The sequence below is a fragment of the Strongylocentrotus purpuratus genome, unplaced genomic scaffold, assembly GCF_000002235.5.
Source record: "Strongylocentrotus purpuratus isolate Spur 01 unplaced genomic scaffold, Spur_5.0 spur5_scaffold_5, whole genome shotgun sequence".
Classification (NCBI taxonomy): domain Eukaryota; kingdom Metazoa; phylum Echinodermata; class Echinoidea; order Camarodonta; family Strongylocentrotidae; genus Strongylocentrotus; species Strongylocentrotus purpuratus.
The window spans coordinates 11,324,227-11,340,267 of NW_022145611.1; the positions used below are offsets into that span (position 1 = coordinate 11,324,227).

The 16,041-nt window shown below is 34.8% G+C and overlaps 1 protein-coding gene and 1 long non-coding RNA gene across 2 annotated transcripts; one reads left to right on the plus strand and one right to left on the minus strand.

Moving 5' to 3' along the window:
• Positions 1-551: 551 nt before the first annotated feature.
• LOC115919092 (histidine-rich protein PFHRP-II-like) lies at positions 552-6,660 on the plus strand. The gene is made up of 3 exons (XM_030999577.1): positions 552-764; positions 1,809-1,952; positions 5,448-6,660. Exon 3 carries the CDS (start codon positions 5,552-5,554, stop codon positions 6,293-6,295), a length of 744 nt encoding a protein of 247 aa, XP_030855437.1. The 5' UTR covers positions 552-764; positions 1,809-1,952; positions 5,448-5,551; the 3' UTR covers positions 6,296-6,660.
• A 5,966-nt stretch (positions 6,661-12,626) lies between these two features.
• Positions 12,627-15,768, minus strand: LOC105443938. Its single transcript, XR_972904.2, has 2 exons — positions 15,145-15,768; positions 12,627-13,054 (listed from the first exon to the last, which is right to left on the minus strand). It is a non-coding gene; the product is annotated as an uncharacterized LOC105443938 (long non-coding RNA).
• Positions 15,769-16,041: the final 273 nt, after the last annotated feature.

The window sequence follows — 16,041 nt, forward strand, 5'->3', positions numbered from 1 at the left end:
TAAAAAAGGTATAATATTTTGAAAGCCAGATGAAACACAAAACGGCAACTCAGTCTTGTTAGTATTTTTTTTATATGGTGGAAAATAATGACTGTGTCTCTGAATTGATGCAGGCTTTTAGACTACTGGTAGACATTTTAGATAAAAAGGTCCTAATGACAACCTCCTCCCCCAGTTCAGATACCTTCATGTAGGGTTCAAGTCATTTTAATCATCTCGCTTATGATTGTCGTCTCCTGCACTTTTTCAACAGATAGTTTGGATAATACTTTGAATTGATAATAATATGTTATAGAAATATTAAATTTCGTTATTTTATGTACATATGTAAAAAAACAAAAACATTTTGACATCAAGTTATTATTGTTTGTATATACCTTATGTTCATATGTTCTTTGTTATTTGGTTATTATATTACGAAAAATGCACGAATAAAATCCCCCAAAAAATCAAAACACTCAACGCCTTTAATAAAAAGATGTGCATGATACAAATGAACAAGATTGCATTTCATGTACACTTCGATAATGCTACTTTGCTTTGAATTCCTACCATAGGGGAGAAACCGTACGAATGTGAGTTCTGTGGACGCGTCTTCTCACAGAGTGCTAGCCGAAACACCCATAAACGGCGCCACCATGGTACACTGACAGACAGCAAGATCTCACCCATCCTAGATGGCGATAATGATGTTGTCAATGAGAAGCTTGTGTCCAAGGGACGTGGTAGCAGTCATACCAATAAGAAGTCTCGGTTCAGTATAGGTATGTTTAAGGTCAAGACACTATGAACATGACTGACAAAGAAAGCGGACAATATATACAGTTCCTCAGGTAGACAAAGGAACATCCCTTCACTGCTATTATGTAAAAATGTGAATATGCATGTGACACCTGTTCTACACATTTTTACACAATAGCAGTGAAGGGATGTTCCTTTGTCTACCTGAAGAACTGTATATTTTGTCCGCTTTCTTTGTCAGTCATTTTCATAGTGAGAGATTGTGTTTTTCACTTTGAATGCACTCTTCCGCAAGGAAAAGAGCATATGAAAAGGGGGGGGGGATTTTGTAGTGCTCAGAGCAGATAAGCTTGTCCTAAGATTGTATTTCTTGAGCATTGAAATATTCCTGGGCAAGTTTTAATGGCATTTTTTACGTTTGGCGTTACTATATCCCCTCCGACTTCGTCTGCAAGGCGATAATGATAATAATCTGGTTTTACATAGCATTTAATTTGAAATATTGTCTCTAAGCGCTTTACAGATATTAACCCTGTAATTGGATTCATTCCGATATGAAATTTGATGAATCATATTTTTCATCCCATTGACTCCATGTTACAAAGTTTTTGAGCTAATGGGCAAACACAGGACTCATCACTGATGATGGGTCTAGTGCATATGGACCCTTAATTTAACCCTTACTGTACTGGGCTATTTTGAGCACCTCACTGACTGGGGGGGGGGGGAATACATCAAGTTACTTTGAGAAACATATAAAAGCAATTTGATATCAATTCATATCTTCACATTTCTACTTATACATGAATATATGCAATTATAGCACTTGTTTGATGACATGCGCATACTAATTGTTATGTAACACCTTACAGGTATATCCAATTTCGACGAAAATGGTATCAAAATGTGCGTAAGTCTTGAGGGAAAAAAGTCAAAAAATGACAATTCAAAATTTGAGGGGGGGGGGGGGCCCAGTACAGTAAAGGTTAAGACTAGACACCCTAGACACATGCGTACCAATGTTAACAATTTTAATCTTTCAAATAAATGTGTTCTCTTTCTTCAAGAACGTCTAAAAGAGGATGCAGCCAAGAGTCCGATAAGTGATTCTATAGCTGGCATAGATTCCAGTGAAGTCCCTTCTGTAGCAGCAACCTGCAGTAGTGATCAAGAGTCTGATGACATCTCACTTTCCCATTCACTCTTACCAGGTGACTTTCATGTAAATTATTTCTGTGTCTTGTTGTATTGTGCCTTGTACAGTGAGTTACTGTCTGGAATACCACCAATAGAACAGTTAACCCCTAAAGGTCAACTTTCACATGGACATCAGGGGGCCGTTTCTCGAAACCAACTCCATGACAGTCATATCTTTGTCAGCGACCTACGGAGATGTCATGAAGTGGATAAACCGTTTCACAAAGCCATGACAGACATGATATCGATATATCGCGATACTAGCAGCTTAAGAACATAGTCTTTGTCACAATCCATTTGATTTATCAAGAATAACCCAAAACAAGTTTTGGGGCTAAAATTGTTCAAAAAGAAATATATACATATAAATTCTCCTAAAATAAATAATAAATAGTGTCATTATCAAATGTAGATCCCCAAACGATTTGCATATTTCTGTAAAGATTCTTAAATTGAAGAAAAACCGGTGAGTGTTTTTTTTTTGACAGTCGAATGAAAAGTTAGTTGAAGGATACCGTAATGTGATAGTTTATCAATACGTACTTTTTGGTTTATTGTGACGAGGAATTTTAGGCAAAATACCTTTTCTTAGCCAGTTTTTATTCTAGGGTCTCATAAATACTCGTTATATAATTGATTTGATATTGAAAATATAATTTGGAAGAAGTAATTAGAGAGGGAATAATAATGCACATAGGCCCCAAAGGTATGATGGAAAAGACTATGGATCGACTATGGAAAAAAGTGTGTAACATTCTTATCTCTCTTATTTATAGGTTATAGTTTAATGATTTGTGATTTAATGTTTATATTCAGCTTTTTAAAATTTCTGTATAATTTGTATTATCACTTTTTTACATTTGCATTTCGCATCCCAGAGAATTACGTACCGAACTCGTCTATATTTTTCTCAAAATGATAGTGAAACTAATCGTACATTTTGCGGCCCATGGAATGGCAACAAACTGACTTGTGATGGCGCTTTACAGCAATTAAAAAGATGTGACAACTCGCTTGTCGCGGAAGTTGTCGCTCATCTTGGCAAAGACGGCTTTGTGAAACACTTAGCTGACAAGTTGCGTGACAGTGGCGAGATGTCGTTGATCTTGTAGTTATGACGGTTTCGAGAAATCCCCAGAATTTTCTTTTTATAGATTTGTGTTATTTTGTGTACCGGTATTGCGGCACAGTGATTTTTGTTGTTGATCCCGAAAAAATAACCCTTGATGACAATTATGTAAGGGCCAACATTAATTAATAGTTCAATCCAAAACATATAACCTTATATTTTTTTGTAAGGTGAATGATGTATCAAATATTATATACCTCACTTAAGTAATCCAGCAATCTGATTGGTCGAAATTGCATTCATAAACTTTAACTGTTCCCGAAAATTCCCGGTAACCATGATTAAAAAACAGTTAAAAATCCCAATAACCATGGTTATTGGGAAAATAGGTCAGTCTCCATGGTTACCCCATAGGTTTACATGTTAAAAAATGGTCTGAGCGATCGAGGATACCGTACGTGTGCGAAGAATTGGTCGGTAATTTCAATACAATTGAATCTCGATCGATCTTACCGACAATTTTATCTTGCATTGTTGACATGAAGACGAAAATAAACTTCCAAAAACAAAAAAACAACATCTGCCGATAGATCTTGATCTAAGTTCGTGCTAATATGCATTGCAAAAGTAAAAGAAGGGCCCGTTTAATGGAGCAGCGGCGAAGCATCGACCACGCGAAGCCGTTTTCAATCCATTTTAATGTATATATTAGAAAAAACTGCTATATATAGTGACAGAGCGCGCTGACTATAGCCACATCACCTTTTGTACGCAAGAGATTGAATCCCATCTTCGACAAAAGTTTTTTTTTTTTTTTTTTGGCATATAAAAGTATTAATGACTGCTTTAATATTCAAGAAATAGTTGTTTTTATACGCTCTCGGGAAGGTTACAATTGGGCTATTGCCCTCGGCATGCCTCGGGTAATAGCACAATTCTAACCTTCCCTTGAGCGTATAAAAACAACTATTTCTCTCAAAGCAGTCATTAATACTATAATAATATCATCACCAGAAATGTTGAAGATATAATCAATAAATGAACTGTTTTTGAGTCGAAAATGGCGCGAGTATATTACTAGGGGGATCTCTCGGGGAGATCCATGCCAGTAGAAAACTACTAACATGGAACTGTGACAACAGGACCAGATATACAGCTTGAATCAACCCCCCAAATATACCACTACCCAATTTGACCCCCCCGGCCGGCCAACTGATGATCTGGCCCTGGTCACATCAAGTACAGCTGCAGTCTCCTCAATATATACCTTACCAACAGATAAAGAGTTTTTATGACAGTTAGTACAACTTATCCCCTCCTCACCAACATTTCTTGTGACTTATGCATAAACATGAAGAGCTGATAAATATTCATTGCCTGAACAATTGATTTCTCTTGATAGCTCTAACAATCACTGTGTGGGTAGATAAAAGATTTTCAGCTGTTCCTCTATTTAAATACTCTATGAATGATACTGACAAGACTTGGGCATGCATGATTTGGCAATGGCATTTAAATGTCTTGAAGTCTACACAATAGAGCAAGGTGTTTCATTGTTATGGAAATCCTCTGCTACTGGAGTGAAATGCATGAATCGACCATCTCTACATTTTAAAGCAACTGTTTCTTGCATACAATGGCTATTGTTATGCTAGGAAAACTGAGACAAGCTTTATCTAATGCATCTTATATCCAGCAAAACTTGGGACTTGGTAACATTGTTCAGATGAGAGAAAATGGTGCTAAAGTAGTGACTTCAATGCTAGAACAATTAAAGATAACCTGAAAGTTGAGTAAAAACAGACCATTATTAAAGGCTAAGTCTAGGCGTTGTGGCGTGCGCCTGTAATCCAGCTAAAAGTGGAAGTTACAAACTGATTCAGCCGAGGACGCAGGTTCAAAACTGAGTCACATCTTTCGGATGGTGACGTTTAAAGGTCGGTCCCCAGACGTAGATAATCAGATCTGATTAATACACGTCTGTAAAAACCCAATACACACACACACACACACAGTGACCAAGTCGGCTAAACAGGGCGGAACGCCCAAGCTAACACAAAAGACCGCGTGTGGGGCAAGCACTTAAAGGAGGATCGCTCGCCAAACAAAAATGTGACTAAGGTTAAAAACCAAACCTAGAGTGTTAAAAAGCAAAAAGGTACCAGAGCACACCAAGAGTGAAAAACTCTGAATTTTGGCGCACAGTAAATAAGCTGTATGCAGACAAGATGGCTGCTCGTGAGAGGATGATTATGTGTGCGTGCGTTCTGCGCGTGAGCTGGATGTTGGTGGGGGGGTTCCAGGTTAGTGGAGTTTCGTATTCTCAGTGGTCTCCTTTGTCTAGAGGACTAAGCAATAATAGGTAGATACATATATTTATATAGTAAATAATAAAATCAGTTCTGATTTAACTAATCCTTTTCATCTGCTCTGTTCTCAGGACTTGGTCAGGAAGATGCTTCTGTAGCAAGCTCACTGGAGAAGGCTGATTCGCAGGACGAATCATCTACAGAGTTTGTTCTTACTCAGCACTCAATCCACAGCATGGTTAGTGGATCACATCGTCATCACCATGACAATCAGGATAGTCAAGATAGCAGCCATCATCATCATCATCATCATCACGATCATCACGATCATCACGATCATCATCACAATCATCATCATAATCATCATCATAGGCATCTTCATCACCATACCAACAGTCTCCATGACCATCGAGAAGTATCATCGGCAGATGGGATTGTTTATAATCATAATGCCAGCCAGTCGCTGCTCCAATCAAACCTTGATGAGGTGGGCCCTCACCTGATGGGCGTGTCTGATGAATCAAACGTGATGGGCGTGTCCGGCAGCCATGTGATGGGCGTACCCGACAGCCATGTTATGCATGTTTCTAGTAGCCACTTAATTGGGGTTTCAGACAGCCATGTCATGAGCGTGACTGACAGTCATGATGTGATGGGGGTATCGGGTAGTCATGTGATGGGTGTGTCAGATAGGCATGTTATGGGCGTGTCAGATAGTCATGTCATGGGCGTGTCTGATAGTCATGTCATGGGCGTGTCAGATAGTCATGTCATGGGCGTGTCAGATAGTCATGTCATGGGCGTGTCTGATAGTCATGTCATGGGTGTGTCAGATAGTCATGTCATGGGTGTGTCAGATAGTGACCATGTGATAGGAGTCTCTGATGACCCCCCATCAGTAAGTGAGGGCCTACAGTACCCTGAAGACATATGGGGTGGTCAAGAGCATATGAGTGAAAACATTATGGAATGTTCTTGACGTATGCCTGTATCTAATTGCCATTCATTTATCAAAACTTATTGAACAGTAACATTTTGTACAGATTTGTTAGTCATTGAGTGCCACATGATTTTTACTCTGAGCTGGTACCTGACCTCTGAAGTATTAATTTTTGCATATACATGTAGTTAGGATCAAAATGGATGAGGTAATGATCATGGGCTAGTAATAATTATTTATATTTGATATATGCCACACAGTGTTTGTACCTGTTACAACATTGTTAGAGTGTAGCCTGATAAGACTATCAGCCTTTTCACACACAGCTAAAATTCTATAAACATGATTAGTTTAAAGGGCTTTAAACTTATCAGCTGTACATACGACATCATTCACACACAGATCGTTAATCGTTTCGTGATTAACTACTGCTCTTAAAATGCGCAGTAGTGCCATTGTGCATTGAAGGTCATGTCATATCAAACAGCGCACGCTCCATCCAGTTTAAACACGTTTAAACACAAATAACCAAAAATAACCAATTTAAACGATTTAAATGATTTAAACTATTCACCTCTAGATACAATGAATTTTAGCTGTGTGTGAAAAGGCTGTATGTTTCTTTCCCGTGGCCTGACTCTGGGGCAATCTAGTATAATATGACTACGGACGATGTGACCGCAGCAATCATGACCATGTAGAGATTAAGTCGCTGCCTACAGTTAATCAAGTCCATGGTTTACTTGCAGTTCTCCAAAAGAAGATGTAGATGGTGTAAACCAGTATTTGCCAAGCAACACTCCCTTTAATACAACACAAACATGGCCTCTTTTCTATTGTCCATCCCTGATACTTTAAAAAGGGTAACTAACTCCCTCATAAAATTATGGTAACACTATGAAAATGGCAGACAAAGAAAGCGGACAAAATATACAGTTCCTCAGGTAGACAAAGGAACATATCCCTCACTGCCATTATGTAAAAATGTGTCGAACAGGTGAATATGCATGTGACACCTGTTCCACACATTTTTACATAAAAGCAGTGAAGGGATGTTCCTTTGTCTACCTGAGGAACTGTATATTTTGTCCGCTTTCATTGTCTGTCATGTTCATAGTGTAAGTTGAATGCTATTCATACTTGATATTTATATATTATATGTTGTGAAATTGGACAAAACTCATGGATGCACTTTTTTTTCCTAGATAAAAGGTTACTGTGTGTGATGCTATTTGTACAGTGAATTAAAATTATGATAAATGTTAATCTACATGTGGGATGTTGGATTGAAGAAGGGAATATTTAGCTCCTTGTTCATGTACAGTTAACTACTAAATTATCCATACCCCCTTGTAAATTTAATGTTTTGGATATTTATTTTATTTTTTTAACTCAAGAATGAAAGGTGGACTGGTAGAATAAGGGTCTTTATTGAACACTTTTAGATGTAAGCTTTAATATGTCACATTCTCAAGAAACATTAATTGGGACAATGGTTTTCACACTTACAAAAATACATTACTTGGTATAACTTGTGAATAATTTAGTCGTTAACCGTACATGTACATCTCATTATACATATATATATATATATATATATGCTGTTCCTTTTAAGTTGTATAAGTGACTATTAATACTACTTTCATTAGAAATCTGTTACCGTAGAGATGTTTACATGCAAAAAATATTCAATTTGGATATGATCGTCGTTTTGCTTCTATGAAGCTAGATCAGTAAGAATAAGGGGATAGAGCTTTGTGTGCTGTGAAATTTTTATTTACATGCCTCTTTTCTTTTCATAAAAAGTGGTGCTTAAAGCAGTATTGTCTGCTGAGAGCAAGAAGGGCATTAACTCACATCCTTTTAGATAGAGTTAATGTTCTTCTGACTTTCAGCAGATGATGTTATGTTTGGCTGTCAGTTCATCGGGTGTAAATGTACTCCAGAGGGCAGCATGGTATGATACTGGTACAAGTTCACCGACATCCTGTTGAAATGATGTAATCAATTAACTTGGGTTTTCAGTGAGATTTTTGGCGAACTTGAACATCTAATGGTTTCATGACCACTGTGAGATTTGATTACTGAAGGGCCGCTGGGTGGACGTGAACAATAAATAATAATTATGAGATTTTGATTAAAAGTACTCTCTGAAGTCGAATTACGGCATCAATGGGGATGCGGGCATGCATGACCTCATCCCTTACTCACACAAAATTGTAGGGTCTACCTATTAATTAAAATGTTGTTATTATTATCAATCGGGTCTTCCCAGCTCCTTAACAATGATCAGTGTAATCCTTGCAGTAAACCTGAACGGAAATGGACATTCAAGGCAGCTTTCCATCTAATAGATTAGGAAATACAGTCAAACCTGTCTACAGCGACCGCCCAAGGGAAATACAAAAAGTGGTCTTTGTAGACAGGTTCCTTTAGTACATGTTTCAATGAGAAGCCATTTTCAAGGGAATTGAAAAATGTGCTTGTTGTAGACAGGTGGTCACCAAAGCAGGTTTGACTGTATCTAAATCAATTAACTTGTGTTTGATTTCTACTTATACTTTTTGTAAGGAGGCATTTGTATCTACATGGTAGGTTATTTTGTTTTACCCAACTCCTAAGAAAGCATGTGCTTGTAAGTAAGCAACCAGGGGACAGACGTCTTTAAGTCCTCTACGAAGGACTGGTTAATGAGGACTAATGCCTTACCCAAAGGCACTAGAACATCGAGTTGGTTTCGAACCTGGGACATCCCACTGAGCCATCACGCCTCCATACATGCTCGACTGCTAGACATACGTTCGTACTATGTAGCTTTTGTATGTAATTTATATATCATGTTTGTTTGATTCCTGCTCACCTTGCCATATTTATTTTGTTTAATACGACATTCAGTTTAACTCATGTTTAATTTTTCAATTCAGGTTTATTATGTATTTGATTTTTCTTCATTTTTTTTTAATAGCTGAATTACGGTTAATACCTTTTGTGTTTATGACTTGAAGTTATAGATGTAGCTCCATTTTCTGACAAGTGTAGCAAAGTCTGCAAGTTTTTATACCCTTTTCCTTATCTTTATTCAATTGTTAGAAATTGTTTTTCTGTATAAATAAGACATGCATATACATGTACTACATGAGGTATAGTTCTTCTTGTATTGATCAGTGTATAGTGGAATTGTAAAAGATCTTGTAAAAGATGTTGGCAACTCAGATCATTGCCAACCCCTTTAAACCATCAAAGGTTACTTACTGGCTGTACAATTGTATAGCTCGGTAAAGGATGTAAATTGCACCTTCTTTTGTGCTGGTCTCACTCACAGAATTCATATTTCAAAATTTATTGTGCAACTGAATTATTTTGGACAATTTAAGATTTAAGAAAATTGAAAAGTTATGACGGAAAACCTACCATCCCCTCCCTCCCCCCTCCCCCCTCCCCCCTCCCCCTCCCCTTCCCCCTCCCCCTCCCCTTCCCCTTCAGCCAATTCGATTGCCCAACCCCACCATCCTATTTAAGATGGTGTCATGGCATTCACCTTTTCAATATACTTTTATTTATTACATGCATTGGACCAGTTCCCTACATTAACAGCATTAGAATGGGGGTGATCCATGCAATTTTCCCGTTATTATCCTTGACACGGTGATCATGTGATACGCTCTCGACCATTCATTTGTCTGTATCTATGGGTGTCATGTTACGACTGCTCACAATGGACCTTGAACTGTAGATAGTTTTAGTGGGTGAAGGAAGAGGTCGGAAAAAAGAGAGCCGATGTTCAAGGTAGAAATAAATAATAGTCATTTATTAAACATTTTGTATAACGTAGGTAATGTATGAAGGTTCAAGTGTCGTGTACAGTGTAAATAAGGAAGGATATATATTACTTTATGCATATTGACATGTCCAGGGTAATAGATAGGCTGCTACCTGTGCAATGTGTTAAATGAAATATCCATGTACGTATGTACCTAGTATATAACAGCCCACTGACAGACTGTAATCATATCATTAGATATATAGTGAATGTCAGATGACATTTAGAGAAGTTGATATAGATCAGTACAAGATAGGGTTGAAAATCAGCTTCTTTCATTTTTTTTCACTAACCTGTATGCCTATTTTTAAAAAGAAGAATTTTCTTCTGACATGGCAGTTATGTGTGTGGGCGAACTTTATACATTTCATGCTAGACTTGTGCATAAGTAAGTTATTACTTGTTTGTATATTTCCAACAAATATGCTGCCTAAATTGCAGAGAGCAAATGCAAGAAAGATAGGTTTGGTTGAGAGAAGCTATATACTTTAAAATTAAATGGTCTCGAAAGCCATTGATGAAAGAGGCTTTATGGCCCAAAGTAGTTTTAAAGGGTCAAGCTCATGCACTGTCCTTTACGCCGTTTTAAAGGCTCATTATGGCCCTTGATTTGGGCAATACAATGTGCAGATTTATTCTCCTTATTTAAGCAGGGCTTCCACTTAGCCTAGTTGGAGCCTCGAGTTTATGGCAAGCCGTTTTATTATTAAAACATTTCTTGATATCACGAATTACCAATGCTTTACAACTCGGCTAAGTGGGAGCCCTGCTTAACATGAAGTGATAATTGAATCATGTCTGCTTAATGTTATAAAATGGAGCATATATTAATTGACAATGAAAGTGTGAATGTATTAAATTAAAGACTGTATAAAATGAAATACATGTATTATTGCTTTTGACTCAGTTGGGAAATTCTCTCCAGCTAGCTTTCAAAACATTACCATTTTTTTGTGATTCATACACGTACTTTGTGTAAATAGATGCCTGCATATATGTTTATGTTGTTTATAGGCAGGCAGAGGTGTCAGTTGAGGTTTCACATGCATATTGAACTAATGTAGCTCAATCTATCGTGACCAAGGTATTTCATAATGCAAGTAGGATCATCTTATTTGGGCAATAACTAAGAAGGAAACCATTTCTTCTAGACAGGGGGTTGAACGAGTCTCATCTATTTTATAGGGGGAGGGGTTCAGTGGTGGTTATGAAATAGTGTAGTCAATTCATGCAGTGTAAATGCGAGGTATATTGACTAAAGGAAATACATTTGTGGATAAAAACAATTCTTAATTTGAATTTAATTTTTAAGGCCAAACAAAATCTCGTTCCTCATCCAGATGGTGATCACCACCCACCCCCCCCCCCCCCCAAAAAAAAAAAAATTTGAAGCTCACTAGAAGTCGATTTTATTTGGCCCTAATATTAATATATTCTTGAACGATTACAATTAATCGTACTTGTTATACAGTGCGTCCCAAACTGAGAATTATCACAACTTAATGCATATTTCATGCACGAGTGATTAAAAAGTATCTGAATTTCAAATTAGAAAAAAACATTTCCAGAAAGTTTTTTAATAAAGTTATGAAAATGCAAGCATTACTTTTCTCATACGAGGTGTCATACGAAAGGGCAGAAAATAACCTTTCGTTGAAATACTGTTTTGTCAAATGACTTTTTGGTACCCTTCAAATCAATTCAATATCTGGGACGCACTGCATCACCAGCATACACACACACGAATACATCCACTCTTTTTACTTTGTTCACATCCGATTCGATTCATCACCATCCTTCTCATAATAACACGTACAAATGAGACAATAATAACATATTTCTGTTTAATATCTTTTTATTAGGCCAAAAGTATTGCTGCCATTGAAAACGGCAAAATTTGAACAAGATTTTTTTATTTTTTTTAAACATTTGTTTGGGGAAAGGGGAACCGTTTGACTGCCAAATAGCTGCATCCCAGCAGTGAAAAAACCTGGGGATAAAAGCCAGGAAAAACTGCCAAGATGCAGCGTACAGCCAACTAGTTTAAGAGAGAGAGAGGATGAAGGCATTGCTGCCACATTATACAGAGTAAGGAGTGTGGACGTAAGAATAAGCCTGTGAAAATACGACAACAATAACTGCAACTAAATTTCGCAAATCTACCATTGGAGGCTTTGTCACAATTTAAACAGAAAATCACAAGATTGAGAAGAAAAAATGAACCCTATGCATGAGCCTTACAGCAAACTCATAATTCGAGTGAAAACAATTTGGATTAAAAAGTCGGCAGATTCGAAGAGTGAACATGTGTAGCCATAACAAAATCAAAATCATAAAATAAACTGAGAACAGAGAGAATCCAAAACTTCCATCATAATCTTAATTTTCCTAAAGCGATTTGAATATCTTTTTTTTTTCCCTTTCAATGGGTTTCAAATAGACAGGTACGATGATGCTAGTACAGAACTATGCATATTATAAATACTGAGTGATAAAGTATACATGAAATATTCCATTTCATTGGCATGGCTATAAAAAATAAAATCTTTGTTTTCATATACCGGTTGAAGGAAATGGTTTTACATCCTTGAGAGCAATGTATTTCAAAACTTTTTGGTTTTTGTAACTAAAAATCTTGTAAGTATCCTAAACACAGAAATCGTTAAACAGAAAATAGATTTGTAATTTTTGACAATTGGAAAAAATTATTGTACAATAGAGAAATTGTCAGTTTCTTTTGTTTCAATAGTTAATTGGATCCTATGCAGTAAATTATTCAAATTATTTAGAAATACTGAGCTTCACAGACAAGTTGTTGTTTAACAATAAAATAACAAAATGTTTTAAAGAGGGTGTTTCTATTCCTTTCCACTTTTAAAATGTTATACAGGGAAATGTATTTCAGCAATTTTGTATTCGTATAACAGATTCTTTCAAAAAAATATGTTTGTCTTACGATTCAGAAATCAAGTTTGTACCTTTACCTTTTTTTTCTTATCAGAACAGACAAGTTATTTACACACAATAGATTTCGGGCATGTATAACAATTGGAAAAATATTGAGAAAAAAAAGACTTTTTTCCGACACTAATATGCAACACGGTTTTGTTCGTAAATGTATACAGTATCATTGTAAATCTGAACAGTTTTTTTTTTTCTTACATTTTGTCTCTAAGTAAACTTAATTCTGAAAGTATCTTAAACACAAAAAATCATTTAACAGAATGGAAAAGTTATTTATTATTATTATATTGTTGACACTCATATGCTTTGCAAATTTATATAGTATCATTTGTAAATTTGTTTCGATAATTAATCGGATCCTATGCAATAAATTACTCAGAAATACAAAGCTTCACAGCCAATAATTTTTTCAATTTTTTTAAAGAAATGTTGTTTTTTTCCTTTCCACTTTCAAAATGTCAACACCCTAACAGGGCTATGTATTTCATAACTTTTGGTCATCAATGAAACCATTGTGGAACCCATCATATAACAGATCCTTTCAAAAAATATGTTTGTCTTGCGATTCAGAAATCAAATTCGTACTTGTACTTTTTTTTCTTACATTTTGTCTTGGGAGTAAACTTTAAATTATGAAAGTATCCTAAACACAGAAATCATTTAACAGAATGGACAAGTTATTTACGCACAATAGATTTTGGGCATGTATAACAATTGGAAAAACAATTAGAAAATAATGAGGAAAAAAAAGACTTTCCTTTTCCGACACTAATATGCAATACAGTTCCGTTCGTAAATGTATACAGTATCATTGAAAATTTGAACATTTTTTTTTTTCTTACATTTTGTCTTGGAGTTGACTTAAAATTCTGAAAGTATCCTAAACACAATTATTGAGGCATGTCCAACTTCTTACAAATAGAAAAAAAATATTGAACAAATAAAAATGAAAAAACCTTTGATAAAAGAAATTTATATAGTATCATTTGTAAATTTATTTTGATAATTAATTGGCTCCTATGCAATGAATTACACAGTCAATAATAAAGAAAATGTTGGTTTTTTTCCTTTCCACTTTCAAAATGTCAACACCCTAACAGGGCAATGTATTTCATAACTTTTGGTCATCAATGAAACCTTTGTGGAACCCATCATATAACAGATCCTTTCAAAAAATATGTTTGTCTTGCGATTCAGAAATCAAATTCGTATTTGTACCTTTTTTTTTCTTTCATTTTGTCTTGGGAGTAAACTTTAAAATCTGAAAGTATCCTAAACACAGAAATCATTTAACAGAATAGAAAAGTTATTTATTATTATTATATTGTTATCCGACACTAATATGCTTTGCAACACGGTTTTATTTGTAAATTTATATAGTATCATTTGTAAATTTGTTTTGATAATTAATCGGATCCTATGCAATGGATTACTCAGAAATACCAAGCTTTACATGCAGCCAATAATTTTTTTTAAAATGTTTTTCTTCCTTTCCACTTTCAAAATGTCAACACCCTAACAGGGCTATGTATTTCATAACTTTTGGTCATCAATGAAACCATTGTGGAACCCATCATATAACAGATCCTTTCAAAAAATATGTTTGTCTTGCGATTCAGAAATCAAATTCGTACTTGTACTTTTTTTTCTTACATTTTGTCTTGGGAGTAAACTTTAAATTCTGAAAGTATCCTAAAAACAGAAATCATTTAACAGAATGGACAAGTTATTTACACACAATAGATTTTGGGCATGTATAACAATTGGAAAAACAATTGGAAAAATGAGAAGAAAAAAGACTTTCCTTTTCCGACACTAATATGCAACACGGTTTTGTTCGTAAATGTATACAGTATCATTGAAAATTTAAACATTTTTTTTCTTCTTACATTTTGTCTTGACTTAAAATTCTGAAAGTATCCTAAACACAATTATTGAGGCATGTCCAACTTAATTCTTACAAATAGAAACAAAATATTGAACAATAAAAATGAAAAAACCTTTGATAAAAGAAATTTATATAGTATCATTTGTAAATTTGTTTTGATAATTAATCGGGTCCTATGCAATGAATTACAGTCAATAATTTTTTTTTAGTTCGTACTTTTAACTTTGTTTTTTAAACAGAGAAATCATTTAACAGAAAGTTATTTACACACAATAGATTTCGGACATGTATAACAGTTGGAAAAATATTGAGAAAAAACCTGAAATGTTAATTTCTTGAATCATATGCAGTTAATTATTCAGAAATATTGAGCTTCACAGCAAAGTTGTGGTTTAACAATAGATTACCCTTTTTTATCTTTAATTTAAAAATACCAAATATTACTGAAGATCTATGTTCTATGTACAAAAAACTTATTTCTTCAAACTATTTTCTTTCTCTGAATTTGTTTACATTCATTCCTTCCTATGCAGACAACTTCATTGGTTATTTTACACTTATGGATTTTAAAAAAAGTATTATATTCTTCACAATGGAAAAAATTAAAGTGGTCTAATTTTTCTCTACAAACAATAAAGATTAAAAATAGTAGTTAAAAAACATTAATATTCTTATAGCTGGTGATGTAATAAATATTTGTTTTGAAAACAAAATACCTCTTCATATACCTAACCTCCTTTGTATCTAACATGAACAATATTTCTCTTTTTACCTTGGTTTTTTTTTTTTTTTTCGTTTACCTTCATCAGACTTTTTCTTCTTTTTCTTTTTTTTTTACCTTATCAGGCATTTTCTTCCTTTTTTTTTCTTTCTTTCTTTTTTTTTTTTTACCTCATCAGGCATTTTTTTTTTCTTTCTTTTTTTTTTTTTTTTACCTCATCAGGCATTTTTTTTCTTCACCTTATCAGGCATTTTCTTCTTCTTTTTTTTTTACCTCATCAGGTATTTTTTCTTTTCAGGCATCTGAACAATCTTTCCTAATACATTGCAATTAACACAGAAATATTTAAATCTCAATAACATATAAAAAATCGATCATTTGTACACATTCTT